We start from the raw sequence: 27997 nt of genomic DNA on the forward strand, positions 1-27997 counted from the left end.
GAGCGGCAGGTATGAGATGGCGGCGGGAGCACCGGCGCCCGGCGGGCGGCGCGGCGGCAGGTAAGAGCGGGCCCCCTCCGTCCCCAGGGACCGGTATCACCTCACCCCCCTCCCCGGGGCGGCGGCGGGGCGCTCTCCCCGGCCCCTCGCCCCGTTACGGGTCGCTGCCCGGCCCGTTGCGGGCACTCCGCACCTGTCCGCTGTCCGCTGCCCGCTGCTGGCGGGCGGGCGGGCGGGCGGGCACCGGCCGGCGCACCTCGGCCTCGGCCCGCCCATTGCGGTGCTTCCCCCGCCAGCCGGGCTCTCGCCGTCCCTGCTGCGGCGGGGCAGCCGCTCCCCCGGCCGGGGTCCCCCGACCCCCTGGCGGAGGTGTCGCTGCCCGCTGAGCACCCTTGCTCGCCCCGCGGGACGGACGGGGGGTGGATCGGGGTGGGACGCTGGGGGCACCTCGGTGCTGCCGTTCCCTCGTCCCCGTGGGTTCAGCGGCTGGGGAGCGCTCCCTGCAACGTCCCTGTGCTGCATTGCAGGGGAAATACCGCCCGCTCCTCCTGCCAGGGGAGAGATCCCGCTCCAGACCGCCTGCCCTCGGGCGGGGGGACTGCGCCATAGGGGAGTGTGTCCCTGCGCTTAAGTTAGCAAAGATAAGTGCCTGCCTCTCGGTTCTGCCCCTGCTCTGGCGCAGCCGCTCGCTGCCTGCAGAGATAGGAGGCGTGCTGTGACTAGGCTGGCTCATTTCTGCAGCCGCAAAGCGAGACCTCATACCGAGCACTTGGCAGTTGCAGGGTTTGGTAGGGCGATGGCACTCTATAGACTTGCTTCGCATCCAGCCCTCTTTCTCCCTTGCTTTGTCCACTCTACATGCGTTATTCTTGCTTTCTAAAGACACGCACAATGTCAGCTTCACGTAATTCACCTTTAGCATGTACTTTTATATGCATAACCATTCTGTGATTGCTGCCAATAAAATAGTGGAGACTGTATGGGCACCTCATTGGAATAGTGTTGTCAGATGACTGCTAAAAGGCTGTAATATCTTCCCCACCCCCACCCCCCCGGCATGTGCAGCATGGAGCTGCAAACTGAGTACCCTTTGAGTGGTAATTCTTGTGGACTTGCAGAATAAATACAGTTGAGAGCTGATGCTGCGTATCCAGCCTGATTCACAGTGGTGCTGTCCCATTCTGTGCTGAGTGGGACCCATCCTGATGGCGCTTGCTGTGCTAATCTGGGGGTATTGCTGGGTTGGGGCAGAGCATTGCTCTGCAAGGAGGGATGAAGAGATGGTCAGTGTGGCATGTTTGAGCAGGGAGTACCTAAAATGCTAGACCTGGTCAAGGGATGAGTATGCTCTGTGCAGCTGATACTTACAACACTCTTTTGGATAAAGCATTTTAAACGTGGCCTGGATCAGTCCAAATGACTGAATTTATTTGTTACATGCTGACAGTTGTCCTTAGGATGTAATCCCCTAGCTCTTTACTCGTCCCCTCCCCCTGCAAGGGATTGTGTTAAAGCAAAGCCTGAAGTACAAGTTTTACTCCAACGCTTCCTGTCACCCACAGGTAGCGCTAGCAAATCGATCTCTTGCTTTGCAGGTCTATTACCACAAAGACCACAAAGCTTCCTTGGGGATTTTTTTGTTTGTTTGTTTGTTTTTTTAAAGTATGCTCCACGACCGTGCTTTTGCTGCTATTTCCTCTCATCTGGAGAGAAGTGCAAGTTAGCTAGTAAAGCTTGCATGCTGTGCGTGTGGTCTTATAGCATGCTGACTTAAAGATTGGAAACGAAAGCTGGTTGTCTTAACCTCCTTACCAAATGTTACTGAAAATGACAAAAGATGATTTGTGTGCATCTCTCTTCTGTTTATGGTCTCTCTAACCTCTGTCTGGCTCTTTGTAACTGAGAATGATGATTGCAGTGTGCCCGAGTGCTCTCAATTTCAAAAGAGAAACATCTGTCTGATTAATGAATGCATTTAATGTTCAATTCAAGCAGCACCTAAGCGCTTTGCCAGGCACTCAGTGTTCTTGTTGGCAGTTTGATATGGCAAGGGTGGGATGAGCGGAAGGGAAAAAGCCATGGGCCTGGAAGGCAGGATGTGCTGGGAAAAGGCTTAAGGCGTATTGCTAAACTGGCTTGACAGAGTGTCACTGCACAACTGGACATTAAGACCTCACATCATAAACAGGCAATGAAAGGAGACACAATTGCCATCTATGTTTTACTGCAAATAGGAAAAAGTTCACTGTAAACATGACTTAATGGCAAAAAGTCAGTGATTTGCTGAGGGTCATGCAGAAAAAATGGTTGATTCCAGAGTTAAAGCCAAGTCTGAACACATGGCTACTTTTCTCCAAAGACAGCCTGGAGGAGGGGACAATCTTATTCAAATGTGCACTTTTCCACAGCTCTCACTAAAATCTTTGAGACTTAGACTTGTGTTTAACCCCGTACTCAGTTCAAGCCCTGTCAGGTGCACGTCCGGACCCGAAATCCAGGCTGTGTTGCATTTGCAGCATTTTTGTATGTTTGCACATAACACCCTGTCCTGTTCTCATCCAGGGCCTGGGATGGGCTTGGACAACAGGATCCTTGTTCTGCTACGCTTCAGTTTATTGTCTGTTTGCGTGAAGGGGGAGTATTGCTTGCCCACATAGCCCAAAGCAGCGTCTGGATCTCCTTGCCAGCCTAGTCATTGCCTTGTTGCTCTGTGCACATTTGCATGCGTATGAAAATGTCACTGGGCTTCATTAACACTCCTTTAAAGGTGCCTGGGCACTCAGTTCAGTCTGAAACTGAAGCGCTGAGTGCTGGACACTGTGCTGGGAAATCAAATTCCTTGTCTTAAAGGTCAATAGTCTTCAGTGTGTGTTGGTTAATAAGTGGCAGGAACAGATGGGAAGGAGACAGGGCAGCATGGAAATGTTGGCTAATATCTAATGGTTGCACTGAAGTCAAGTTACTCTTGGAAATACTGTCCCTCTGTATGCTGTGTTAGGCTCCTGGTTGCAGCTGAGGCCTTGAATTTTCCACTTGTTTCAGAGTTAGCTCTTTTGGCAGGATCTCATTTTCACTTGTTCTTTAGCTAGAGGCAGGAATAGGGAGCCGAGGCCCTTTCCTTGGTCTATGCTCTGCTGGGTTCAGGCACAGACCTGCTGTGCTGCTTTTGTGCAGGCTTTCACCAAAACTGTGCTGTGATACTGGGGACTGACACTGTGGGTTCCTGTGTTCCCAAGTCATAGGGGTCTTGGAGCCAGCACGGGTTGAGAAATGGGAGGAACTGCGGCCTGGTGGTGTGATAAATTTGGCCGACCCTTTGTTTCAGAGCTTTACGGGTCTGGTGTGTTCCTGGCCTCTCATCCTGGTAATGCTTTACACTTACCCTTGTGTCTGACAAGAGCATTGGGCCCTTTTCTCCAAGGTGCAACAGCCTCAATCCCTGGCTCTTGGCCTTTCTCACCTCTATGCTAGGTAATTGCAATTAAGCTATCTAGAGTTTCCTCATAATTTTTTTCAGAAACTGCAGATAGTAGGGCATGTGATAAGCTGCTTAAATAATTGCCTGCCAGCTGCCTTACGAGAACTTTTAATGTGTTTGCTTTTGGACTATAAAGCTCTAATAATTTGGAGTCCAGCCAAAAGATCCTTTCTTCTCGAGTGGTAATGTGGCAGCTCTGATTTTCAGAGGCAGGAGGTTCTCAGGGGACCCAGCATTAGTTTCCCTTTTTGTTTTTCTGGAGCTCAGACTCAAGGTTGAAAAGTAGCTTTATGGTTTGGGAGTTCCATATTGGCATTCCTACAGCCCCGCTCATGAGCTGTCATATAGCAGGAGACAAGCATGCTACGGCTGGCTGTGCCTTGGAGAGCAGCAAGTGTTTTAGGGAACATCCTTCACAAGCTCTCAGGGGTGGCTGGAGCTCTCCTCTCACGCACGTGCCACTCCGCATCCTCCTGAGCAGCCCCTGGAGCAGCTCCCCGGGCTCTGCAGAGAAACCGGGTGAATCCAGACAGAGATGACCTGTCAGGCGGGATGGGAAGAGAAGCAGTTTCTGATCAGTATGGGAGAGTTGCATAAAGTGACAGTATAGGTTATTGTCATATGAATTCTGGCATCTGTGTACAATATTCCAGTTTTTGATACCCTAGCCTGCCCAAATCCACTTCAAAAGCACTAGGCCCCCATTCTGCTCAGTTTGGTGAGTTAATTGGGCTGCTTTGTGCATCTCTGTCCCTCTGGTACTGCATGCTGTGCTGCTCTGTGTCTGGCCCAGCCTGTTTATCTGTATGCCTCAGCAGCCCTGACCAGATGTCACCAGCTTATTTAAATGCTGGCGTGCATCCAGGTGTGCCTCATTTCAATTCCAGCTTGTGCGAGTTTACACATCTGGAACATGGGATGTGGCCTCTGACATACTCAGTGGTGTCTGCAGAGGATTGCTGATGAGAAGGGATTTTATGTGCTCTCATGCTTTGCAAACACCACCATGATACAAAATACAGATGTAAGCGTGTAGCTTGCCCATTGCACCTCCAGAGCGAAGGAGTGTTGTAGAATTACAAAAGTGTAATGAACAAAAACAAGAGCTGTGACTTCCAGAGTACCTTTGTTCTCTGTATTTGCCAGGCTGTGACCACAAAATCTCACCCAACAGTACTGTTGGGAGCTGGCTGTGGGTCCTGACCCAGGTCTTGGTATCCCCTTGGTCCAGAAAAAACAACAGCAGTCAAGTGAACCTGTGAGTGCCACAGCACACTATACTCAAATTGCAACACTTTGCTCGAGCGCTGACAGTTGATGGATGGGATTCCCGAATGTGTTCTGGGCACCAGTTGGTGCTACCAATTTTGGATGACTATCATCCCGTGGGAGGGCTGGAGGAAAACATCCTTCCTTCCTTACTGGGTTGCTCTGAGTTCCCAGACTAGTTGCTACAATAGCTTGTTAATTTTGCTGTGCTGTTTTTGTGTGATTGCTCTTTTTTTTTTTTTTTTTTTTTTTTTTAATGTCAGAAGTAAACCTGATTGCTGTGGGGCTCCTCTTTATAGATGGTAATTCTGCTCTGACCTGGACACTGGCTTGGAGCTACTGGACTGAGAAGCATCTACATGGTGTATCTTTGCTAGTCTTTGAACTGCATTTTTCCCTGCCTCTGAAGGATGCCCTAGGGCTCTTAAGTGTAAGGGCAACAATCAGAGGTGCGTGCACCAATTTTTGAGTGCTAGAGGCCAAGGAGGTAAAGGTAGGACTGGGCCATGCCTCTTATTAACTTCCAGTACACTCAAAATGGGGAAGTAAAGAAGTTAAAGACATTTAAAATGAGGAGAGTAAGGGAATGCTATCATTGTTCGCAATGGGAAAGTACCCATTGGCATGCTTTGGGGATATAGCAGACACCTGCGGACCTTGCAGTCCACCCAGCTAAGGACCAAACAGGCAAAAGTGGGAAGACACTTCCTACCTGGGATCTGGATGAAGTTGAACAACAGTCAGTTGGCGAGCATCCATGGACAGATGTTCAGTAAGGAATTTTAGATTACACAAGAAAAGTGTTAGGGTCTATCAGAAGAGGAGGTGTCCCTGCAGTTCGTTAGACTCATAGTCAAAGGTCATGGTGGGGAATTCTGCAGTGCATGGGGAGAAAAGGCCCGAAATCCCTGTCCTAGACAAGGGACACAGCATTCTGGGCAGATAACACCTGGCCCCAGAGGGTACCTCAGATCTATAGCATGTTATTCACAAAGAAAATGGCTTAAATTAGTAAAATAAAGCAAAAAAGGTGCATTGTTTTGTCATAACTATATGACTGGGGCAGGGAAAATACATCAGTACAGTTTCTATAGGGACTAGCCCCAGACCCTGGTGACCTTCTCCCAAAGGAGGCAGCACGCCTGCCCGGCATGTTCTGGGTGGTGGGAAGTGGCTGCAGGCTTCCTCAGGCTGCGACCCTCCCACCCTGCTGTGAGGTCCAGATGTGGCCACACAGTGCTCTGCAGTGCTGTCAGGCTCCTCCGGCTACCCAGCACTGCTGCTGGCCTGTTGTCTCTGCCTCGTCAGCGGCTCCCAGCCAGCGCCTGGAGCTCAGCTCTTCCCTCCTCAGCCCCACATCCCAGCCGTCCCTGCCTGATAGCTTTCAAACCAGCTCCTTTGTGCTCAGTCCCATGTTGCCCCTCATGCAGAAGCTGGATTTCTTCTAAATATCTGCAGTGTGACCTGATTATTTTTCCTGTCCTTCCTCGCCCTCCTTTTTAATAGTGTCTACAGAAAAGCTGGCAGAGTTCAGTTATATCAGTCATGCTGACTGATAGTGCTGCCTCTTCTCTTGGGATTCCTCCTCTTTTCTGTCCCTCCAGCATTCATTTCAGATTTAGCTATCAGCCCTCTAAAGACAGGGTATTGCCTTTGTTCTGTGTTTGTACAGCATGGAGCACAGTGGAGTCCCCAGCTGTGACCAAGGTTCCCAATGCCACAGTGATAAAAGTGAATAGATCAGTAACGAGAAGAGGCAGCTGCTGCCATCTAAAAAGATTCAGTTTTGGTGCTGTTTTCAGTGAAATCAGGATTGGATCTAAGGCTCCTTTTCTATTGCTGCTCCCAGTAGGGGTTTATATTAAAATAAAGACATAAACTTTAGACTGCATAGAAAGTCATGAAAATTGGAGCGGCATTGCTATTTAATGCTGTTAGACTGCGTATTCTGATGTTAAGGCAGACATATGAGCTTGCAGATCTTTAATGTAAAACTACTGGGTTTCTGGCGGGAGCTGTGTTTCTGCATTTTTTAGAGTCTTGGGTAGGAGGCTGAGCTGTTGCACAGCGTGGGATCATCCAGAGCTGTGGTGGCGGTACTGGGAAGGAGACTTGGTGAGGAGCACCGCAGTGAACATGCGGTTCCTCTCTAAGGTGCCTCTTAGTTCTTTTCCTTCTTCTAGCACTAGAAGGCATCTGGATGCTCTGATGTTGTGGTGATGGCTGATTGAAGTACTGCTTTGTTGACTTTAAAATATTCCAGTGGCTATTACTAAAGATACCATGAAAGAATTCACTGAGGTCAAACTTGAGAAATTTCATGCTGAAATGTAAATTTCTTGATGTTTAGCATATATCAACCTGCCTTGCTACTGCAGTTTTCTTTGACACTGGCAATACATTGCATTTTCAGTTTCTTCCAAAGCACGCTTCCCCACCTGCCCCCTTCCAACTCTTTTATCTTCCCAGATAGGTCCCTCTCCAGGTTCACATCACAGATGTGCACCTTATGTTGCCACGGTCTGCTTTGAGTCCTTTACTGAGACAGAATTTTAATTCATAGATTATAGCAGTGACTTGGATATCCAATTTACCCGATGGCCAAAAGATGGCCAGGTGTTACGTTAGTTCCAGGTTGTACAGCACAGGTTGCCATCACAAAATAGCAGCTTTCTTCCCCAGCTCCTTGCTGTTTAAATTGTATATTATTATCTGGTTCCCATAGCCAAAAGGCTGAATCACTCTGTGTTAGCTGTTTAAATGTGAAGAAAGCAAAGCAAAAATTAAAAAGGCAGTGTTAGCTAGTATGGCTTACTTGTATTAAGTCTGGAGACAGTAGGCAAGGATCGGCATCCACTGTGCTGTGCACTGTGTACTCATCACAAAAGGATTCTGCCCCTAAAGACCTTATGAGTATAACCCTAGGCAAAAATTGCTGCATGTTTTTCTTGATGTTTTTCAGAGGCAAATCAGTCATCCTATGAAGAGTTACTGTGTCAAATCTGAGGCCTGAATGTGATCTTTGTTACGCTATCTTACAAGAATGTCAGTCTGAAGTACAGTCCTCAAAGCAACCTTAACTGTGAAGTCACTTCTAAGGTCTCCGCAGTCCATTCCCATTAGACTACTACTAATTTTTTTTTTTTTTTTTAATCTAGGAAATAATTTGTCTTCTGGTCCTTTTGTACTTAAAATGATTCCACATAATTCCAGTATGGTTCTTTCATCTCTTTGCAAAATCTGGGATGGCTCCTATCTGGCTCTGGAAATACTGTCTTCAGACATCCTTGTTAATTGATTCCTTACTCTGGCACAACATAGGAAACGATGCTACTTCTCTCTCCCTGGGGAAATACGAGCCTGTGCGCATCTGTCCCGTCTCCCTTTGTGCTTAGCCAGGCAAAGAATTGCTCATGTTTTGTGTTCTTTAGCACTGCCTGCTTATCACCCTGCTCTCAGTATTTGGTAGCAGCCTGGCTCTTTCTCATAGTCTATAAAGATTTTGTTATTATAGAGGGAGATTTTCTTCTATTATCTGCCTTATTTTCAAAAGATCTTTAATCTTTTTACTCCTGTATGGTTAAACTCGCCTACTGTGGTGTGTCTGAAGTGTTAGCTCCCTAGTGACGACACACCAAGTGTGTAAAATGGCACTGGAGATGGGTTTTGCCCACTGAACTAGGTACATCAGGCTCCTCTGAAATCTGCAGGTTCCAGTGTTTCCACTTTCCCAGCTAGACAAACACAGCTAATGCCTTGCCCCAAAGGTACCTTTTCCTTTTCTTTCTTGCTTACTTGTGCTCTCCTTACGCTCTATTTCGTGTTGCTTGAACCTGTTTCTGCCTTCAAGTGGGTGCAGTTAGAACAATATAAAATCTGTAAAAGCTGTTGCCGAAATCCGGAATAAAACTCCTTAACAGCAATGAGAAGTTAAGAAGCAGGCACTCCTTTATTGCAGCGCTGGGCACACGGGGGATCGCTCCACCTATCGTGTGCACCTGTCTTGTCTAACGATACAGTTAAATACACACCTGTTATACATATTCACTAGATTTCCAAGAAACATTATACATAATCATTAGTTTTCCGGGAAACTATTAACATATGTAAATGTCCTTTACGCAAGCGCAGTAAAGGTCTCTGGTGGTCTTCAGAAGCCCTCTGGTGGTCTTCCATAGTCTTCCTCACTTGTCCGCTTCTTGACCTCTCAGGTGATTCTGCGCAGTACGATTCTCACTATCATCTATATTAGTTTACATAAAAATGCATACTATGTCTATTCTTAAATTTAACCTTTATATTGATTGGTCCTTCAGTCACACCATTTTATTAATATTCTTATGTTAAAACAATCATTGGTTAATCTCTCTTAACTCTACTGATTAGAATCCTCGATACTCAGATCGAGATGGGAGGGGTAAGGGGTTTCCAAGCAGCAAACTGGTGTCCATGACGGTTTCCTTAGCTTCCTAGAACAAAACACTATAAACCAATAAATCTTTGTCAAAGTTTCTGTGGTTAACTGATTTTAGACAATACTTGTATTCTTATAGTCACATGTAGTACATTTCTTAAAGTTCCTAAGTTCCTATGACTACATTTCAAACTTAACATTCCCATACCTAAAAGCAATCATTTTCTACTTCTTAATCAAACCAAACTCTTATATATATATAATTGGATTTTAATTTCTTTATCAGAATATTTTTAACAAAGCCACTAAAACAGTTAGGTCTCACCTATCTGAATGCAAGCTTGCTGCCACATGACCTAATCTGCCTGCTTGCACAGCTCTTGCACCACAGGTTTAATCACCAGGTTTTGCCAGTTAAAGTCTCATTTTTGTCCTAGTTTCCAAGGCATTTCCCTGGCCTGGATCTAGTTACCTTAGGGATTAATTGATCCATCATGATTTTGACCTCCTGCACCATCCACTCCCCATGAAATGATGGGGCTGTCATGCCTGAAGCAAGAACGTTGTGTGTGACAGACAGCTTGCTTTGTGACTTGGCTGGGATCACAGGCTTCGCTTCTAAAAGATACTAGAATGGCAAGAATCTCAGCACAATATAGGACCCATTTTTTTTAATCTGCTGTCTTAATCACAACCCTATTAGTACAAGGTTTTATTATTCATTGGGTTTTGATTTTATTCATGGGATCGGGGAGGAAGCTATTTATTCCTTTATTTTATCGTCTTTTGACGTGTTGTAAAGCAATCTGAGATCACAGCATATAGAAAATATAACTCTATAATTGCAAGCAAAGCAAAACAAAAAAAAAGCAATAAGGTCTCTGAATACATGTTTGTCTCCCCTTTGCTGCTGTTATATAAACTGTGAGTGTAGGTAGAGTACATCCATCTTCCTTTTTTAACGTGAAAACAGCAGATGGGGCACATGGCTTTTTCTGAAGGTTATAGTGTGTGCAGCAGTGAGGATTGGCAGGGTTATTGTGTGTAAAGCCAGTGGGGGCTTTATCTTTGCTCAGAAATAGGGGTTTGCTTCACATTTCCATTTTGATTAGCAATAATGATACAAAGGCAAATTTTCTGTGTGAGGAAGAGCTGTTGTTAAAGTGACCTTTCAAAATTAAGTAGCTCATTGAAGTGCCATACCACAATAAGAGTATACAAGGCTGGTCCCAGCTGTGGCATGCAGCGAAACTGGATGGGAATCCAGAGAAACGTGGAATGGGAAGCCTGAAGTGGATGAACGGCACATGGTGGCACAGTAATGGTAGCAAAGAGCAACGGCCAGGTGCTGCGTCCAGCTCTGGAGGGGCCAGTCTACGTGCTTTGTCTCTGAAAGGATATAAAAGTGTGAAAGGCAGGGGCAGAGGGTGTTTCTAGCAAGGTTTCTGGGCATGGGGTTGTGCAGTTAAAGGACTCTGCTATTGTCCTGCCAGTGCCGTAACATCAGTTGTGCTTGGATGCTGTTGGGAATGTGTTTGTATGGCTTTACTCAGGGTAAACACAGGGTAGATTTGGGGCTATTTTGTGGATTCCTCTTGGATACAGGTGGAGAGTACTTAATACCACGCTGGTCCTAATTCAAAACTCTGGTTTCTATGTAGGAATTATTTGCTGTTCAACTCCAGCTACGCAGCCTTTGGCAAGAGACATGAATCAATTTGTCCAGCTTTTCTTTTCTGTTTTGTCTCTGTGTGAAGGCTGATGCCCAGTGTGTGCCAAGGGGGCCTTTCAGACCCAATAATGCGCCCTTGTGTCTCGTAGCATGCGTGGAATTTGCATAGGCTGTACTGGGACAGGCAGGTTTCTTTTGTTGCTGGAAACAAGGAGCAAGTTCTTTTCCCTGTCTCTGCTTCCTAATGCCTCTCCAAAAGCTCTCAGCACTCATGTAAGAAATTTACTTTTTTCTATTTATTTTTGCATTAAATGTTGTTAAACGTTGTGTGACTTGTAACAATGGCTGTGCAGAGAAGTCATGTCAGTCAGTTCTAGTTGACAAAATTGTTTAATTTTCTTTCTCTGAATCTAGATATCTAGTTGTCAGAGGGAGCAGATAATCTGTGATGCTTGATGTAACTGCTGCAAAGTATTTGCATATCTTCTCTGTGGGGAAACAAAACTGCTAGTGAGTGAATAACAGTGCACGGATCATTGCAGGCAGGGTCACTGGGCCTATACACTTGCTATTAACCCTTCTCAGGATCTGTATTGCCACGGAATGAGTTGTCATGGGTTTCAGGCAGAGGGCTTGCTCCACATTATGGGCAGAGCTGGCACTTGTTTGTGCATTGTAGCCCTGTGCAATGAAATGCAAATATGATCAGATCGATTGGCAGTTGCTTTTTGGCAGCTGATACCAAGTTGCTGCATTTCGGTCTTGATTTATTGCAGATAATAAACTGCTGAAAAAGAGGCTGGGAGGTGCTCAGAAAAATATGGCCCCCATTTGGAGTCGGCAGCATGCTTTGCTAGGCCACTCTGAGCCATGCAGCTGGGAGCCTTTAAGAGCTTTCTAAAATTTTAGATGACCTGGCAGATTGCCTTGTAGTCTGCCGTGCAGACCTTCCTCCTCTCCATCCTCTTGAAGGAGTCTTTGACATGTATGGAGAGCAGTGGCAAGGGGAGAGGGTTTCGTGTGGATTCTCACGATGCAAGTGTTGCTGAGAGCCTGGTTTCCTCTGATTTTCAGCAAGTATCTTTCTCCTTGTGGAGTCTGAGTCCCAGCTTTTATTCTTTTATTCTGATCATGCATCCTGGAAATCATGCCAAGATGGTCTTGCAGGTCAAAGATGTACAGCAGTAGCTCAGATAACTCTTGGGTTCACAGATACTGTGTGGAGGCAGGCTGGAGTTCAGGTAACTTGCCAGTATGTGCTTTGATGTCCTCCCCTTCGTTAGCTAATGTCGATTTACATCAGAACAATAAGTTGCTGAGATCTCTGAACTAGTAGCGGAAGTGCTCTGTTACTTGAACCAATGGATGTAAGGTCCAGGGGGTTGCAAATGCTTTTGCTGGCAGGCATGCTGAGCAGTGAGCACAGATGCCCAGCGTGGTCCGAACATGGTGACGTGGCCTCCACCCCTCAGCAGAGAGGAGAGGAAAGTCAAGGTGCTCCAGTCTTCTGTGGGAAAGCCTGTTTTGGAGGGAAAGCCTTTGGTGGCCTCAGGGGTGATTGGCAGAGCATGTGCTTCTCCCCAGGTGCCACACCATACCTAAGGGACTGATGTGATCCCTGGTGCAGGAATGCAGCATTTCTGTTACCTGTGCACTTGGCAGCTGCTGTTGGAAAATGGTGTTCAGTGAGAGCTCACAGCTGAGGAGGGATGTTGAAAAAGTGGAAAGGAAAGTAATATATTAAGAGCCCAAGAATTGTTAAAGGACTGGGGAATGTTCTGCAGTGAAAGCACGCAGTGTGTGCAAGCTGGGTGGGTAGGCAGCCTCCACGCCGAGCCCTGGAAGAACTGGCACACCAACTTGCAGGGCCAGGCCAGCACTTTGTAGCCAAGTATGACATCGGGGCAGTAGCTTGTGACTGGAGAATAATGATGCTAATCCTCACTTAAGTAAAAGAGGGACAGGAGAAGCAAGCTAGGTAACTCTAGCCTGTGGGCTTGACTTCAGAAGTGTGCAAGTGTTTGAAACAGTGGTGGGAAGATGGTAATAGAAAACCTAGAGGTAGATGGAAATTGGGATAAGCTTTAAGTGTGAGCATTAAGAGCACTGATTAACCTGAGATATCTCTTTGATAACTCTTTATTTTTATTTTAGACATGGTAAATGTAGCTTACCTAACCTCTGGTAGGGCTAAGTATCTGTTATAGATAACCCTTAGCAGACCAGTGTCTCAGGTGCACCCCTTTTCCCACGCCACGTGAGAAGCTATGAAATGGGGAAAGTAGGCATCAGTAAAGGATGGGGAATTTGGATAAAGTTCAGCCTGAAGAAGAGGCAAGAACTGGCTAAGATGAAAAGAGATGTTCTAGGAGAAAGGTTACTAGGGGTTCCTCAAGGACTGATCTGGCGTGGCTTGTGCTAATACTGATGAGTTCACACTCACTCCAGACTTGCTCCAGAGTGCATAGCTGGGCAGTTATCGTAGCTGGCAGAGAGCAGTAACCAAAGAGTTGGCAGCTTGTCACCTGGGAGCATTTGACCACATCCCTAGCAGAACTGTGGGTCAGTATTATTGCATGTTTGTGATCTTAAAGTCCTAGGGCATGGGAACTATCTATTTGTTGATAGGAAAGTAGGGATGACAGAATGGCAGTGGGAATTGATGAGTATAAGCTGTCCATGAAAAAATTTAGATTGGGATTTAGACTTTCAGGCCACTGGGAGTGAATTTCTGGGGAGGAAGGGAGACAGAACCAAACTTATTTATGACTGAGTGGTAAGTTAATGTAAAATATCTGCCTGAACAAGTAGGATGTAGGTACAGTGAAAGTTTTAGTTGGGTGTTGCCATGTGTTGCATATGTTACCATCACGCTATGGAGTGCTAGTCTTGGGCTGTGTTGTACAAACAGGCCAGGAATGTTTTTGCTCCAAAGGGAAATGTAACTGTGCTGTGCTGAATGTTCACCAAAGACAGACAGTGCTGTTGGTGTAAACTGGTAGCTCCTGTGTCAGCAGATGTCTCCTTCAGGGCAGGCCAGCTGGCTGTAAAAAAACAAAGCAATGAGGAGTTACTGTATTTTTTTTTTTCCTCCTTCCTTTTTTTCAGTGATGCCATCTGCAATTTTGTCATCTGCAATGACTCCTCCCTCCGCAGCCAGCCGATCATCTTCAATCCTGACTTCTTTGTGGAAAAGCTGCGCCATGAAAAACCAGAGGTGTTCACAGAGCTTGTTGTCAGCAACATTACCAGGCTCATTGACTTGCCTGGGGCAGAGCTGGCCCAGCTAATGGGAGAGGAGGACCCAAAGCTGCCTGGGGCAAACAGCACAGCCTCTGGATTTTTTCGTTCTCTGATGTCTCTGAAGCGCAAGGGTGAGTATGGCATGATGTCTGGTGCCCACCTTTAGGGTGATGCTGACTGTCATCATCTGTTACATGTAGTTTACAAAACTTTCAGTGTAGGCATGTTGTTTTGAGCTTGTGTTGAATGCTTAATACTATAGGTTTGTAATCCCTGGGGTTGCCACCTCGAGAAGGAGCAAAACGGAGACCAGGAGGTTCATCCGGGAAATGCCCTGCCACTTCTAGAGTACCCTTCTTCTGGGGATTATTGCTGTGGTTTATGTCAGGTTGGCCTCAGTGGGTTAGCTGCTCACTGTGCTGCTGCTCAGTGCAGCACACACCATCGAGATATATCTTTGGTCCCTGAGTGTTTCTGGTACGGCTCTGTGGATAGCACTGAGCTGGAGAGGGGTGCCTGTACAAGCTGCAGGTTTTTCCAATACACACCAAGGTGTCCTCGTCTCTCTGCTTGTTTGTGTCCATGGTAGTCCATGCTCTGTTTTCCTTAGCTCATTAGCTTTCCTCATAAGCGATGGAATATCAGTAAAGGCTGAGAGCATCGGGTTCCACAGAGAACAATAATGCCTAGGTTTTCCAGGCCACTGACTTCACTCAGGGCCCACCGTCTCCTCCAGTTGCTGTCCCAAGGTCTAGTCTGTGCAGCTGAGAAATCTGTAAGCATCTCCCATCCAAATGCCAGTGCCACTCTGATCCACATCCCAATCCAGTGAGTCAGTGACAAAGCTCTGCAGACTGACTGCTCAAGCCCAGATTCAACCCTGGGAGATGACATTTTTCTCTTTCTCTGAGACATGCATTCAGCTGGAGTTTTCTTCTGGTAAACTGACTATTCTTATCTTCTCTTTCAAGTTCAGCTGTCTTGGTTATGAAACAGTAGTCCCAGGCCCCTTCTCAGAAGTCTGAGATTTGCTTTTGAGCACAGTTGAGCTCGGATCCTCTCCTCTTCACTGGCTGGCACTTACCACTCTGTTTTGTTGTAACTAAAAAGGTGTTCTAGGTGTATGTGTGCCTTCTCCCACCTCTGCCCACACTCAAGGGGAACCTGGTTCTCCTGATAAGTTCAGTTAAACCTTCTCACTCATCTAGACAGAAACTGCCTCCATCTGGGCACCTCTCTCATCCCTCGTCAGCTCTGGTTTCCTAGCTAGACTGGCTGTCTGCTGGCAGAGAAGCTGTGGGTAGCTGTCTTCAGATGTTGGCAGCCTGAGGTTGAACACTTCTAATTAGTCTTCCCCTTCCTTGGAGCAATTCTGCTATTGTGAGTATCTCTGAGAAGGGAGCTATCACTATGTCCGAATATGGCTTTTTTTTGTCTTTAACCTTTATATAGTTTCTCTAAGTGTTTCTGATTCTACCAAACCTATTCCTCCATTGTATTTCATAAGGACAAGCTCTGCAACCCCACTGTTCAGGCTCAATTATCTTGTGCTGGCTTCAGCCCTCCAATCCTGGCTTATCCAGTGGGAACCCTGGTAGATACACTCACCCTGGGCTGGACAGTACTGCAGGGGAAAATCAAGTACTGCAAATCAAGTCCTTTAGCATACTTAGGTGAGAATTATTCAATATTGCCATGACTTAACCTTGCTGCTCCATAATAACAGGTCTTCATGCTGCTCCCAAACTGCAGTTAGACTGTGCTTATACCTGCTATTGCTCCTGCCTCTGTTCCAGGAGAGTAGCAGGACACCTTAAATTCAGACACTTGCCACTTGACAAACAGAAGCGAGTGAGTAACCGAGTTGAAAGTGTTTTCTTAGTGTGTATGGAAGCTTCCATGTTCTTGTCAAAACCTTCTAGCAGGGGCTTGTGAGCCTTCTCTAGCTCGTTTTTTTTAAATTATCTGTACCCTGCTGGAGCACTGCTTTTATCACACATGACATCTCCTGCTAGCTTTCTTCCCCAAGAGCTCCGCCTTCCCCCATTCAGAGGTCTCCATGGCCATGTGTCTCACTACAGCTACAGCTAGCAGATGTTTCCAAGTCTGCTGGCTGCACTCCCAGGCTGCAATGGCAGTGTCTCTCTGCATTGACAGGCACTGTCTGTGAACTCCTTGGCCAAACTCTGAGAAAAAGAAGTTTGTGCCTACAGAGAAAATCAGTTTCATGTACTGTGTGTTTCATCTTGGAGCCATAATTTGTTTTTCTTTGCGTTATAGACCAGCTAGAACAAACGGGTTTTATTTCTTCAAAGCCAGAGGCCAAGGACCATAGACCTCAGAGCTGATCAAACTGCAAATACTTACAACTTCTTTGAGCATCAGGAAACTCAATCTCATGCTGCTTCTTAGTTTGAGAAGCAATTGTACAATAACATCTGAGCCTTCGTAACTCAGCATCCATTCTCCAGACATGTCTTTTAAGTTTCTTTGAGAATCAAATTCTCATTCAGATATCAACTTTTGACTTCAAAAGTAAATTGAATTTTTCAGGCCCTGCATGTCTCAGGAAGATGTATTTTCCTCTTCTCTTCCTGGCCACTATTGATTCTATCTGTTGAATGTCTAATGAGTTTAGTTTTCTTCAAGGACAAGAATCTTTTGCCAACTGTTCTCTCCCTTTGCACTCAAGCCTTTCAGATCTTATGTGTGGATCAAGAGGTCACATTGCCCTCCTTTCTCCTGCAAGACTGAAGCATGCACTTTATCAGAGGGAGGTTAGAAAGTTCTTGATTTAACAGGAGGCTGGAGTTCCTGGTGGCTTACCATGTATTTCAGAAGCCCTGGAAGAAAGTGGAACATTCTTCAGGTGGAATAAATTTAGTTGTACAGGAAGGCTGTTAGAGAAGTGCATAGGGTTAACCAGGTCTTTCCCACATGCTGTGAGCATCAACACCGCAGAACAGTAAGATCTGTGGTACAACAGACCAAAAGCTAGTAAAATCAAAACATGCTATGAGGGGGAGATAACTTTTATCAGACCAGGCAATGCACTGCTTGGATTGCTGGGCTATCAGCTGTAACAATGAGGAGGGAAATCTTCAGCCACAGAGAGGTGGGGTGCAAATGCCCAGCTTGCCCTCAGAAGTGGCCCATGCTCCTGGCAGTCTGGTCATGGAGAAGGGAGCAATATTCTTTTCTTAAATCTGTTGGCTCTTTGAAGCCTAAGTGCAAGGGTGGGACGAACCAGCTCTGTACCTGGTTCCAGTTCTCAGTCCCAGTCAGCATGTTGTGGTATAGTCTATCCAGCATCTTGTTTCTAGCTGCAGTCAAAAACCTACATGTATCTGAGGGAAGAAGCGGTGCTCAGGGCTCTGGTCGCTGCCACTGAAGCCCCTGGGAGTTGCCTCAGCTTTCTGAGGGACAGAGCATGCTGCCTGTGTGTATCTGATGGAAAAAGCCATTCACCAGCAAGACTGCATTTATTAGAAAATACTGTCCTGCTGGATAATCACTGTCTTACCTGGGAAGTCCCTCTCTGGACAAGAACCGTTTTCTGCATTGGTTCAACAAGTGCCTTTTAGTTAAATGGGCTTCTCATCTAATGTTTCCTCCCATGCAAGGATCACCTTCCTTTCAGCTCAGTTGCTTCTATCTTCTTTTGGAGCTGTAGCCTGTGTTATTTACTGGAGTTCTGGAGCTGGCAGCTCATGCCCAATCTGTAACAGCCCCATGAGATGAAAGCAAACTCCAGGAGTGAGAGGAGCTGTCAGTGCTCCAAATGGAGAAGGGCCCAGCTCATTGCTTTGCTGCTCTCCTTTTTTTAATTTTTTTTTTTTTTTCTTCCTTGTTCAGCCTTCATACTTTACTGTACTCAGGCCAGGGCAGCTGACATGGAAGAGGGATTCACTGGGATCAGGGAATTCCAGGGATTACCCATCTCTGAAAAGGAGGCCAGTGTGAGCCAGTCAGATCATGTCTGTTCTCCCCAGTGGTGCTTGTTCCCCTCTCCCATAGTCACATAGCTGCACCTCTTCTTTCTGCTCCACTCCATGTCAAGCCACAGTGAGGATTAATCTGGACTTTCCTTCCCAGGTGTGGAGTGTGCCAATGTGGCAGATATCTGGGCAGTCCAAGCTGTCACATCTGCCCTTCCTATTTGCTGTTTCCATAAGGTCCGGGCTTGCAGATAATATGCCCTTTAAAACTGAAACATGTGTTCTGGTGTTGTTTTCTTTTCAAGAGCTAGAGAATGTTTGCTTTAGCTGATAAAAACTGTAATTAAGCTGAGGTAAGAAGCAGGATGATGAAGCCCTTTTAAGTACAGCATGGTGAGATGAAGCGACGTATTTGGGAGTGCTTGTGATATCTCACATCTGTGGAAGTCCTTGTGACCTTCACCCTTAGCATTTTGGGGCACTGGTCTTTGCATCCTGAGATCCTGTTCTTTGGGGACCAGTCATCTCTGTGGCTGTTGGGTTCTGAGCTGCCTGAAGACATTATCTTCTGTTCTGCAGATAAAGGGGTGGTGTTTGGCTCCCCGCTGACAGAGGAAGGCATTGCACAGGTTTCCCAGCTAATCGAGTATCTGCACAAAAGTAAGTCACTCTGTCTTGCTGTCTTCCTGTCCCAAAGGGTATCTGTCTGGCCCGCCTCAGGTCTCTGGTGCAGACAGAGTGAAAAGCTCTGAGCTCTCCAGCAGCGGGAGTTTGAGGCTGCACTAGGCGACTGTTCCCCAAAATTGCCTAGCAGATGTGTTATTCTCTTTCCCTCTGTGCATGGACTTTTTCTACTGATGGGAGCCAGCTTTAAGTCATGTCTCTAAATGCAGTTCACTGAGGTTTGCTGTCAAGCTCTGGAAAGGGGAGGGAACTGCTTTAGTAAGAAAATGGGAATCAGCCTCTGATTAATTGGTGGCCTTTTTTTCTCCCCTCTGCCAAGCAGATCTAAGAGCAGAAGGCTTGTTTCGGGTGCCAGGCAACAGCATCAGGCAACAGATCCTAAAGGATGCTCTGAACAGTGGTACAGATATTGACCTGGACTCTGGGGAGTTTCATTCCAACGATGTGGCCACCCTGCTTAAGATGTTCCTGGGTGAATTACCAGAGCCGCTGCTGACACACAAGCACTTCCATGCCCATCTCAAAATTGCAGGTGAGTGAGCAGTAAGAGGCAGTGATGAGCAGAGGGAATAGAACTAGCTTCCTAGAAAGCTGGTAATGCTACAGAGCCACACGCTAGGCTGCAAAAGTGTAATCCTTAAAGGTAGGGTAAGAAGGAATCTTCCTGCCATCTCAGCCTAATGGTGGAAGGACTGGAGCTGAAAATCCTAAGGAATCAGACCAAGTCTCTCTAGCCCAGTCTTCTCTCTCCAGCAATAAACAGATACCTATAGGAGTGGAGCCTGTGTTGGTAACCTGGATTTCCATCTGGTTTAAGTCTGGGAGTCTCCTGAGTGAGGTGTGTTGTTCATGTACTTAATAACTGTTACTGAACTACCTTCTGTGAACTTCCTCCATCCTGCCTTCAACCCATCACAACTCTTAGCAACTGTGTTGTCCTGTGAGATGAATACCACAGATTAACACATCAGGTGGGGAGCTGGGGGGAGACAGATGGAGGGCCAAGAACTGTGCAGGAGTTTGGAGATCTGCATATGAAGAGGGAAGTGTAAGTGGTTGCAATAGGCCTGCTGTTAGGGAAGGTAATGCATGTCATTCATGTTCTGCCTTGTGATTTGGCAGACTTGACGCTGTTTGATGAGAAGGGGAATAAGACCAGCACTCCAGACAAAGAGCGCCAAATTGAAGCCCTCCAGCTGCTCTTTTTGATCCTTCCTGCGCCCAACCGCAGTCTGCTCAAACTGCTGCTGGACTTGCTCTACCAGACCGCCAAGAAGCAAGACAAGAACAAGATGTCTGCCCACAATCTTGCCCTGATGTTTGCACCCCACATCCTATGGCCCAGAAATGTGAGCAATGCCTCAGTATCTGCGGGTGGGATATTGCAAGGTAGAAAGCAGAGGCTTGGCAGGCCTACAGGGGAAGAACCAAGATGGGAAGATTAAGTATTGATACAGTGATGTGAGGGTTGGAGGCTGGGATGGTGAGGTGGACCTTCCTGGCAGGACTCAGTCCTAGTGTTCAGCCCAGACCTGCCGTAGGTCTCATTTGCAACTGATGCTTCATCTTTTTCAGTAAAATTGAAAGCACAGCAGAGTCCTGCTTCTTTTAAGGAGGACTACTCCAGACAAACCTTGCGGATCTCTGCGAGGTTTCTTGTGCTGCTGGTGAACTATTTGGCCCCAAACTTGTCTAGTTCTCCTCCTCTCGGAGCAGCTTTGGCTCTGTGAGCTCTGCTTCTTAGTGTGCTGTGAGCTCTGCCTCCTCATCTCCTCAGAGCAGGTCTCCTGCTGAGGCACGATGTGTGCCTATGTCCCAGACACAGCAAGGGCAGCAGAGACCCTTCCTCCTTCCCTTCTAACTGCTGCACCTTTGGCTGTGTCCCCTTGCCAGGTGACAGCAAATGACCTTCAGGAGAATATCACGAAGCTAAACAATGGAGTGACCTTCATGATCAAACATTCTCAGAAACTCTTCAAGGTAAGTGCGCTTTGGGGTCTTGCTCTCCCTGTCCCTTCAGCAGGAGACTGAATGCCCCTTGTCCAGACATATCCCACATGTCAAGTGTATATTCTGGGTGCTCTCTTCTGCGGTAGGAGAAGGAGGATTTCTACAAGAAACTGTTCCTTTAGTGACTAGGGAGGAGGTCTTGGCTGGGCAGGCAGCCCAGGAGAAGGAAGACCGCGCTGGAGGTGGCTTTGTGCCTGGGCAGGTCAGAAGCACGGTGCAGTGTAACACCACCCTCTGCTGGACACCCAGCACCTGCTGCCCAGCTGGGAAGCCTGGTTCCTGGGGGCAGGTAGTGACCAGGCTCCCCTCGGGTTCTGGCAGGATAAGGAAACTGAAGGGGCTTGTCCTGGATGAGTGCTGCCAAGAGCTGAATCCCTAATATGGCAGGTCATTTAGTTGTGAACTTCTCTGCAAGTGGTAGTCAACCCACTGCAGCTACAGTGACAGCCTGCAGTCTTGGGCCTCAGTCTAGCTCAGAGCGGGGTGCTGTGGTAGGACATTCAGGAGCACGGGGCTTTCTGCAGGTTCCTCCAAGAAAGTGTTTCTGCAACAGGCAGTCTCGACTTCTCAGGACCTTCCTGGTCACTGTAGGCATCTGTTCTCTGCAAAGAGTCCTCCCATAGAAAGTTCCCCTTCTGCCTTCTTTGTCAGGCCCCTGTTTGGCCAGCTCAGAGCTGGGTGAATTGCTTGGAAAAAGTTCCTGCTCTTACTCTGTGTTCCACTTGTGCTGGCTGCCTGCATCAAAAGGAAACCACGAACAGGGACTGCACTGGGGACATGAAATCCCATTGCTTTGTCTGCCCTGAACAGCTGAGCCTTGATGGAAGTGGCTTGTGTGGTATGGTTGAAGAGCACCTCTTGCTGGGGCCACTCTTGCCCCAGGACTAAACATACATTTGGTCTTTTCTCTGCTCATTGTCACAGGCCCCAGCATATATTCGGGAGTGTGCCAGGCTGCACTATCTGGGATCCAGAGCCCACACATCAAAGGTAAGGCCAGTAAATGCAGCGCCTGCCCTCCATGAAAGGGCAGAGGCTGTGATACTATGAAGGGACCCTTGTGAGTGAAAGAAGCTGAAAACAAACCAAGTCATGAAAGAGGATCTGTCAGAGAGCAGGAGTGAGGGAACCATATGGTGTAGTAGTGTAGGCGGCTGCATTAGGGAAATTGGGCAGAGTTGGAGCATCTGTTAATCAAAAGCACAGGGAAAGCTACCAGCCCCTGTTTAGCAGCAAACCTGCTCCCTGTGCCCAGTACATGCAGCACCTGCTCCTTCATGGGGTTGTGCCTTCCAGACAGACAGATGCGCCTGCTGCCGTGGCCAGGCTGCTTGGAAGAGGGGCTGGGATAAAGGCTACTTGCTGCCACTGGGACAAGATTTGTCAGTGTCTTGCCAGCAAATGCTTCCCTGCCTCATATAGCTGCAGAAGAGGGAAGATGCATTGCAAGGAGCTGCACTGACCCTTCTCAAGCCTGGAAGGGCTTCTGCAGCTGGCATCCGGGAGGGGAGGGAAGCAGCAATGGGGTCACCTTTGTATTGCTGTCACCTCTTCCTGGCACAGGGCCTGCTGGTGCAGTGCTGCTGCAGAGGGGTAGGGAAAACACAGCCCTGTGCATTCACTGGGGTTGAGGCAGCTCACGAGACTCTTCCCAGCCTGGCTTAGATGGGTGGCTCATTTGGATTAAAGCATGGCAAGCGACTGCTGTCTCCACTTTCCCAGGACGACCTGGATTTGCTGACGTCTCCTGGCTCCAAGGAGCTGCAGCCCCTCAAGTCTCAGAAGCGAAGTCGGCTGGACACTTGCCATCAGGAGGAGACCCAGCAGCGCACAGAGGAGGCACTGAAGGAGCTCTTCCGCCATGTCCACAATATGCCTGACTCTGCAAAGAAGAAGAAGCTTATCCGGCAGGTAGTGTGGGGAGGAAAGATATCTTTGGGGTGTGCTTGTCAGAACAATCTGGGGTACAGGGCTAAAGGCAGGGCCTTCCTGAGAGCTGCTCCTAGTCCTGGGCAGGCTAGGGAGAGTGGACTTTGGGCTGTGTAAGGGGCAGAGCTGTAAGAAGGCAGGGGAGGAGGCTGCTTGTCCTGGATGTGGCTGACTGGAGTTTGCTGCACCAAGCTGTGCTTTGAGCTGTTTTCCAATCCAGAGGCTTGCTAGCCAGCAGTTCCCCAGTCCTGATTGCGGCATTGTTGAGTTTCTGCCCTCAGAAAGGGAAAAGTCTTGTCCCCTCTTGCCTGCAGGGAGTGGACAAACTGGTCTCCTCTCAGTCCCATGAGCATTCCCAGCCAACCTGCTGCTCCAGACAGAGACTGGTTGATACGGTCAGCACCAGTCCTGGCTGCCAGCCTCCAGCTGCTGCCCAACCCCCTTTCTGCTCCAACACCTGCTGCTTTTGGCTAATCTGGTAGCCAGCACAAAGCAGCCTCACACCCAAGCTCCTTGTAAATCCTGGATGGGAGATGTGGCCTTCCTCTGCTTTCTTCTCCCTGCAGCTCTGAGCTGCTCCTCCATTTTGGAGTACAGAAGAGACAAACTGAGTTCTAGGCAGAGGGCAGCAGGTAGAGCAGCATACAGCAGCAAGAGACTGGTGTAACTGTAACAGTAACTGTGCTAACGTACTGCCCTCATGTTTCCTCCTAGTTTAATAAGCATCCTACACCTCTCACTCCTGGCTCTGAGGTACCCACATCCCCAGCACCGCGACGCACCCGCTCACGCTCCTTCAGTGGCCTCATTAAGGTAAAGGCAGCCTCTGACCCAGGCTCTCTGCTGTGAGTTTCTGATGTTGCTCTTTGCTCCTGCCTTGCCCTGGCTTGAATGAGGCCCTCAAAGGGTAGGGACTGTTCAAAGTATTGGCTGCCAAGGAGCACAGATCCACTGGGGACAGAAAAGGCAGCACAGTGACAATAAGCCTTGCTAGTATAAAGTGTAATTACCTATGAAACACATGGCTGTAGGATATATGCGTCTTTCTGAAGGATTGGTTGCTTCCTGAGATGAGATGAGGACTGACAGGAAGCTGGTTGTCTAGTCTAGCCTGTTAGCACAGGTGTTAGCACACTATAGGCTGCCCCACAGCAGCATGTACCTGCTTCTGATAGGCTGGGCTCCTGGCCAGGCCTCAGGTCAGCTCCCAAACCCTTTACAATCAGGCAGGCTCAGCCTAGTGGCATGGTATTTCAGGTGGCTCTGCTTTGCAATCTTTGTCCCAGCTTGGCTTCATTTTTTCTTTCCCAGCATCCAACTGCTTACCAGCAATGCATCCTGCTTCTTCCCTTTCTTTTTCACTTTGCACTCTAAGCACTAGCCAACAGCCCTCTCTTCTTACGGCAGCGGAAGGTTTTGGGAACCCCGGTTGTCCTGGAGAGGAGGAGCAGGGATGCCACACCGGAGCCTGAGCGAGTCAGCAAAGAGAATATCCACCTGGTAAGAACTGCTCCCAGCACTGCTGAAGCTGCTGGTGGAGGGAGCATGTGGTGGGAGGAGTGTGAGCACAACTTTGGCACTCATTTCAGTGATCCTTGTGGGGCTGCTTGCTGTTCTCTGCCCAAGAGAAGGTTTCCAAGTTTCTTCTGTATGGTCAGATAAGGTCTTAGGAAGCTGCTGTGAGAGCAGAGCAGATGGCAAGGGCAGCATTGGGACAGGGGTGGCAGCACTTGGCCTCCACTCCAGTCTTGTCCCTCTGGCTGTGTTCCTGCCCTGAGGCATTGGCTTGTGCCCCCTTCCCTCTCCCTCATCCTCCTCCGCAAGTTGTACAGCAACTGCCTGTGGGTAGTAGGGCTGTCCCATGGCCCAGACAAACCAAGAGTGGATTTGGGTGGTAGCTTCTCTCTGGTGGTACAGGCTGCTCGCAGGGAAGGCTGTGGATACCACTTCATTCCCTAGGTCTCTACTCCTATTCCCCTCTCTTGTCCAGTTACAGAAATGTGGATCTCCAGCTCACATGTCCCAAGCGAAGCTGAAATCTTTGGAGGGGCGGAAAGAGGTGAGACACACGTGCACACTCTCATTCTCCTTCCTGGGGGGAACCTGGGCTGCTGGGCTCTGGGACCTGCAGGGGTGATGTCATGCATGCAAGGCTCTGTCTCGGGCTCTGTGACAGCTGAGGTTCCCTGGCTTGTAGCAGCCTGCTCCATGCTGAGCTGCAGGCAGTTGGCGTGCTGGAAGCCTGGCCTTGAAGGGTTTCACCCGAGCAGGTGTGTACAGCCCTTCTACCTGTGAGCTGCCAGGCTGCCTGTCACAGGAAACAGAGGGAAGCTGGCAGCACGGTGTAGTGCTAACAGCTGGTCATGGTGGCAGTGGGACGAGAGGTTGGTACAGCCCAAGAGCAACTGCTGTGTTTGTCCCTGTCTGCTCACTGCCTCTTGTCTAGTGCTCTGCCTTGGTAAAAGGAGTGGGAGGCAGATTCCAGTGGGGAGTCCTTGCAAGGGGAGGACAGCATGTCAGCCTTTTCTTGCATGGCATTCTGTGTCTCAAGCATTCAATTGCTCTAATTCTCTGCTCCAGGAATCCTGTAGACGCATGCGAGCCCACCTGCTTTCCAAGGATTCATCATCCCTCTGAATTGCCTCGCACCAACGCATGGGTGGGGAATGCCCAGCCTCACAAGCTGTGAATAATGTGCTGCAATGAGAAGGGGAGCGCTGCAGGCTCACGGCAACCCTCACCAACATGGCAGCGCTCTTGAAACTGGACCTTTGCAAAGACTGCAGGGACTTGTTTCTTTCTGTATATAAATTATATTTCATTCTACTATGGGGCAAACCACTATCTAACCAAAACTTGTGCAGCATGTCTGACCTGCTGGGTCTGGGAAGAGCTGGAGTGCTTGCTTACAAGGAGAGCCCTGTGTGTTGCGGGGCCCAGTGTGCACTTTCAGCTTTCTCTGCAACGTTGCTAGGCTGTATTTTTTTGCTTTTATGCTCTGAGTTTTTAACACATTGGCTTGTTTTTGCTCCCTCCCCTTTGTTAGCAGTGAGAACGATGGACTCTGACCTTCACCCGCATCCTGACAGCTAACCTTACCTCCAGGCCTCTTCTGGAGCCATGCCCTCCTCTGCTTCCTGTGGGCTCTGTTTTGCCCTGCTGTCCCCAAAGGGCTGGAGTGCACAAACGGTACAGAGCACAGGATGGGCCTGGGAGAAGAGGAGAGGCTCTGGGTGCCATCATTTCAAGTGGGGCCAGGGGAAAGCAGCTTCCCCAATAAACTCATCCCTCTGTTTCAGCTTGAGCTGGAGGCAGCCCTTGCTCACTGCCTTTGTGGTTCTGTGGCACAGTGCTGCTGCTGGGCTCTGCCTGGTGAGCAAGGAGTGTCTCTGCTTTGTATTCTCCCAGGGAGGCTAAGCTGAGTGGGGCAGGAGGCTGGTAAAGGCTGTCTGGGGCAGGACAGCCCAGCCTTTGGAAGCTGGGGTGTCTGGGGTGGACAGAGTCTGGTGGCTGTTTGCACGGCATAGGAACAGCATCAGCAGCATAAGAGGTGAGAGAGGGCTCTGGCCATTTGTGATCTGCAAATGGTGCCAGAGGCTTTGGCTCAAGATATCTGGATGGCTGGTCAGGCAACTGGCCGATTAGTCATTAAACTGCAGGAAAGGGCTGGAGCTGGGTTCAGCTCTTTAGCCTGAGCTGCAGAAATGAGATGAAACCATCTAGATACGGGATAAACCCCCATCACAGCTGGCCAGTGTCAGCTGCCTTGTTAAGCTAAAGTGTCCCATAAGCCAGTCTTGCCAAGTACAGGTCTGCAAGCACTCTGGGGTAGGAAACACACAGGGTCACTACTGTGAAATAAAGATTTAATCAGCTGGCGAACCATCTAAACACTTCTCAGCCCTTCTTGGCGAAGCAAATAATCTCTGGAATCCAATTATAATTGTCTTCTAATCTTTAAGAACCAGCAGCTGGCAGGAGTTAGAGCTCTGTCCTTGACAGCTTTCTGAGACAACTGGTGGCAGGAGGTGTGAATATTGGGATGTGAGCAGGGAGTTCAGTCCAACTGGCTAGAGCTGTCAAAACAGGGCATCGGAGCCCTGTGCAGCTTAGCTGGAATTTGTCACTTTTTTTTTTTTAACAGTGATTTTTTTTTTTTTTTTTTTTGAGATACAAAGCTATGTACCTCATGCTACTCTCTCCAAAGAGATGTTCCTGGTACTTTATCGGGGTGCCTGTCCCCAGTCTGACCCCAAATGGGAGGAGCTGCCTTGAAAACGTAGGGGGTAGTGGGACTGTAGATGTGTGAGTTGGGAGTTGTTGGTGTTAGGAGCCTCTGTTGCAGCAAAGAAAGGGCTTTGGTTCTTCAGGGACCAGGCAGGCGAGGATGCTGTGAGGAAGGGCAGAGGCTGTTTGCTGTGGTAGTAGTATGTGTTTTTGGATGTGTCTGTAATCATTCCCCCCAGAGGCTGAAGCTGTCTATGTGCTCTTCTCCGAAGGGCACCATGTATTTTGCTGACTGCACTTCTGCCCTGCCCCTGCAGTCCACTGCTAGGAGAGATCTGGGGATTTCAGCTTTGCCTCTGAACAGAGATGAGGCAGAGCTGAAGGTCGAGTGGCAGTGCAAGGAGAGCTGGGTCTGGTCCTGCTACCTCTGCTCTTACTTGCATCGGGGGCAGTTGCTGAGTGAAGCATTTGTTCATCCCATCCTTCCTAGCTTACTTGGGCATATATCTCTCTATGGGTGTCTACTTGGCAAGGCAGTCTTGTTCCTAAGACCAAATACACTGCTCCTGTATAGGTGAGAGGAACATAACTCTTCTCTCTGCTGTCCCCCTTTATTGATGGCTCTAGCTCAGGGACTCTGGTTTCTGGCACAGCTGAGATTTGCTTAGCTCTAAGAAAAATTATCTATGGGGCATCAGCCCGGCATTCTGCATGTCTTAGATGCCTTCCCTGCCAAAGGGGTGGGTGCAGTCTCCAGACAGGGCAGTCCCAGGAGGGGTTTGGTGCCCTAGGCTTTAGCTCATGGTGCTGTCCTCCCTGTGCTGAGGATGGTGGTGGCTAACAGACTCAGCCTCTAGGACCCTTGGCTGTTGCAGTCCCCAATGTGTTCACACGGTCTCACACACACAGGGGAGTTTTAGTCATGCTTGGATGTCTCTCATTTGTCTGCCCTGTGCAATGACTCACAAGGATGCTTCCTCCCAGAGCAGCCACTAACTGTTCCCAGAGTCTATAGTTTCCAAAGTATTTTTAATCTTTGTCATTATTTATATATGCTATGTATGTACTGTTTCAGACTGTTGCCTTTCTGTGTGTTCATGTTGAAAACCCCATATTAAATGCTTTTATTTTTA

The 27997-nt window shown here is 48.3% G+C and overlaps 1 protein-coding gene across 2 annotated transcripts; it reads left to right on the forward strand.

Annotated features, from left to right (window-relative positions):
- On the forward strand, positions 1-27997 carry ARHGAP19 (Rho GTPase activating protein 19). 2 transcript variants are annotated; one of them, XM_052799882.1, is made up of 12 exons: positions 1-60; positions 13942-14207; positions 18594-18674; positions 19021-19230; positions 19821-20047; positions 20592-20678; positions 21633-21698; positions 22431-22619; positions 23352-23450; positions 24045-24137; positions 24628-24696; positions 25218-27997. In XM_052799882.1, exons 1-12 carry the CDS (start codon positions 17-19, stop codon positions 25272-25274), a joined length of 1488 nt encoding a protein of 495 aa, XP_052655842.1. In that variant the 5' UTR covers positions 1-16; the 3' UTR covers positions 25275-27997. The 2 variants fall into 2 exon arrangements, with proteins under 2 accessions (XP_052655842.1, XP_052655843.1); XM_052799883.1 differs by lacking the exon at positions 1-60 and adding an exon at positions 10986-11106.

The sequence above is a fragment of the Harpia harpyja genome, chromosome 10 (genome assembly GCF_026419915.1).
Source record: "Harpia harpyja isolate bHarHar1 chromosome 10, bHarHar1 primary haplotype, whole genome shotgun sequence".
In the NCBI taxonomy this organism is placed as follows: Eukaryota; Metazoa; Chordata; class Aves; order Accipitriformes; family Accipitridae; genus Harpia; species Harpia harpyja.

What these genes read in the sequence shown, in the direction of transcription:
- ARHGAP19 (XM_052799882.1), top strand. Translation starts at nt 17, where the DNA reads ATGGCGGCGGGAGCACCGGCGCCCGGCGGGCGGCGCGGCGGCAG. An exon ending in TGCCCATCTCAAAATTGCAG is followed by an intron (nt 19,231 to 19,820) that starts GTGAGTGAGCAG and finishes GTGATTTGGCAG; the next exon opens with ACTTGACGCTGTTTGATGAG. An exon ending in GCAAAGAGAATATCCACCTG is followed by an intron (nt 24,138 to 24,627) that starts GTAAGAACTGCT and finishes TCTCTTGTCCAG; the next exon opens with TTACAGAAATGTGGATCTCC.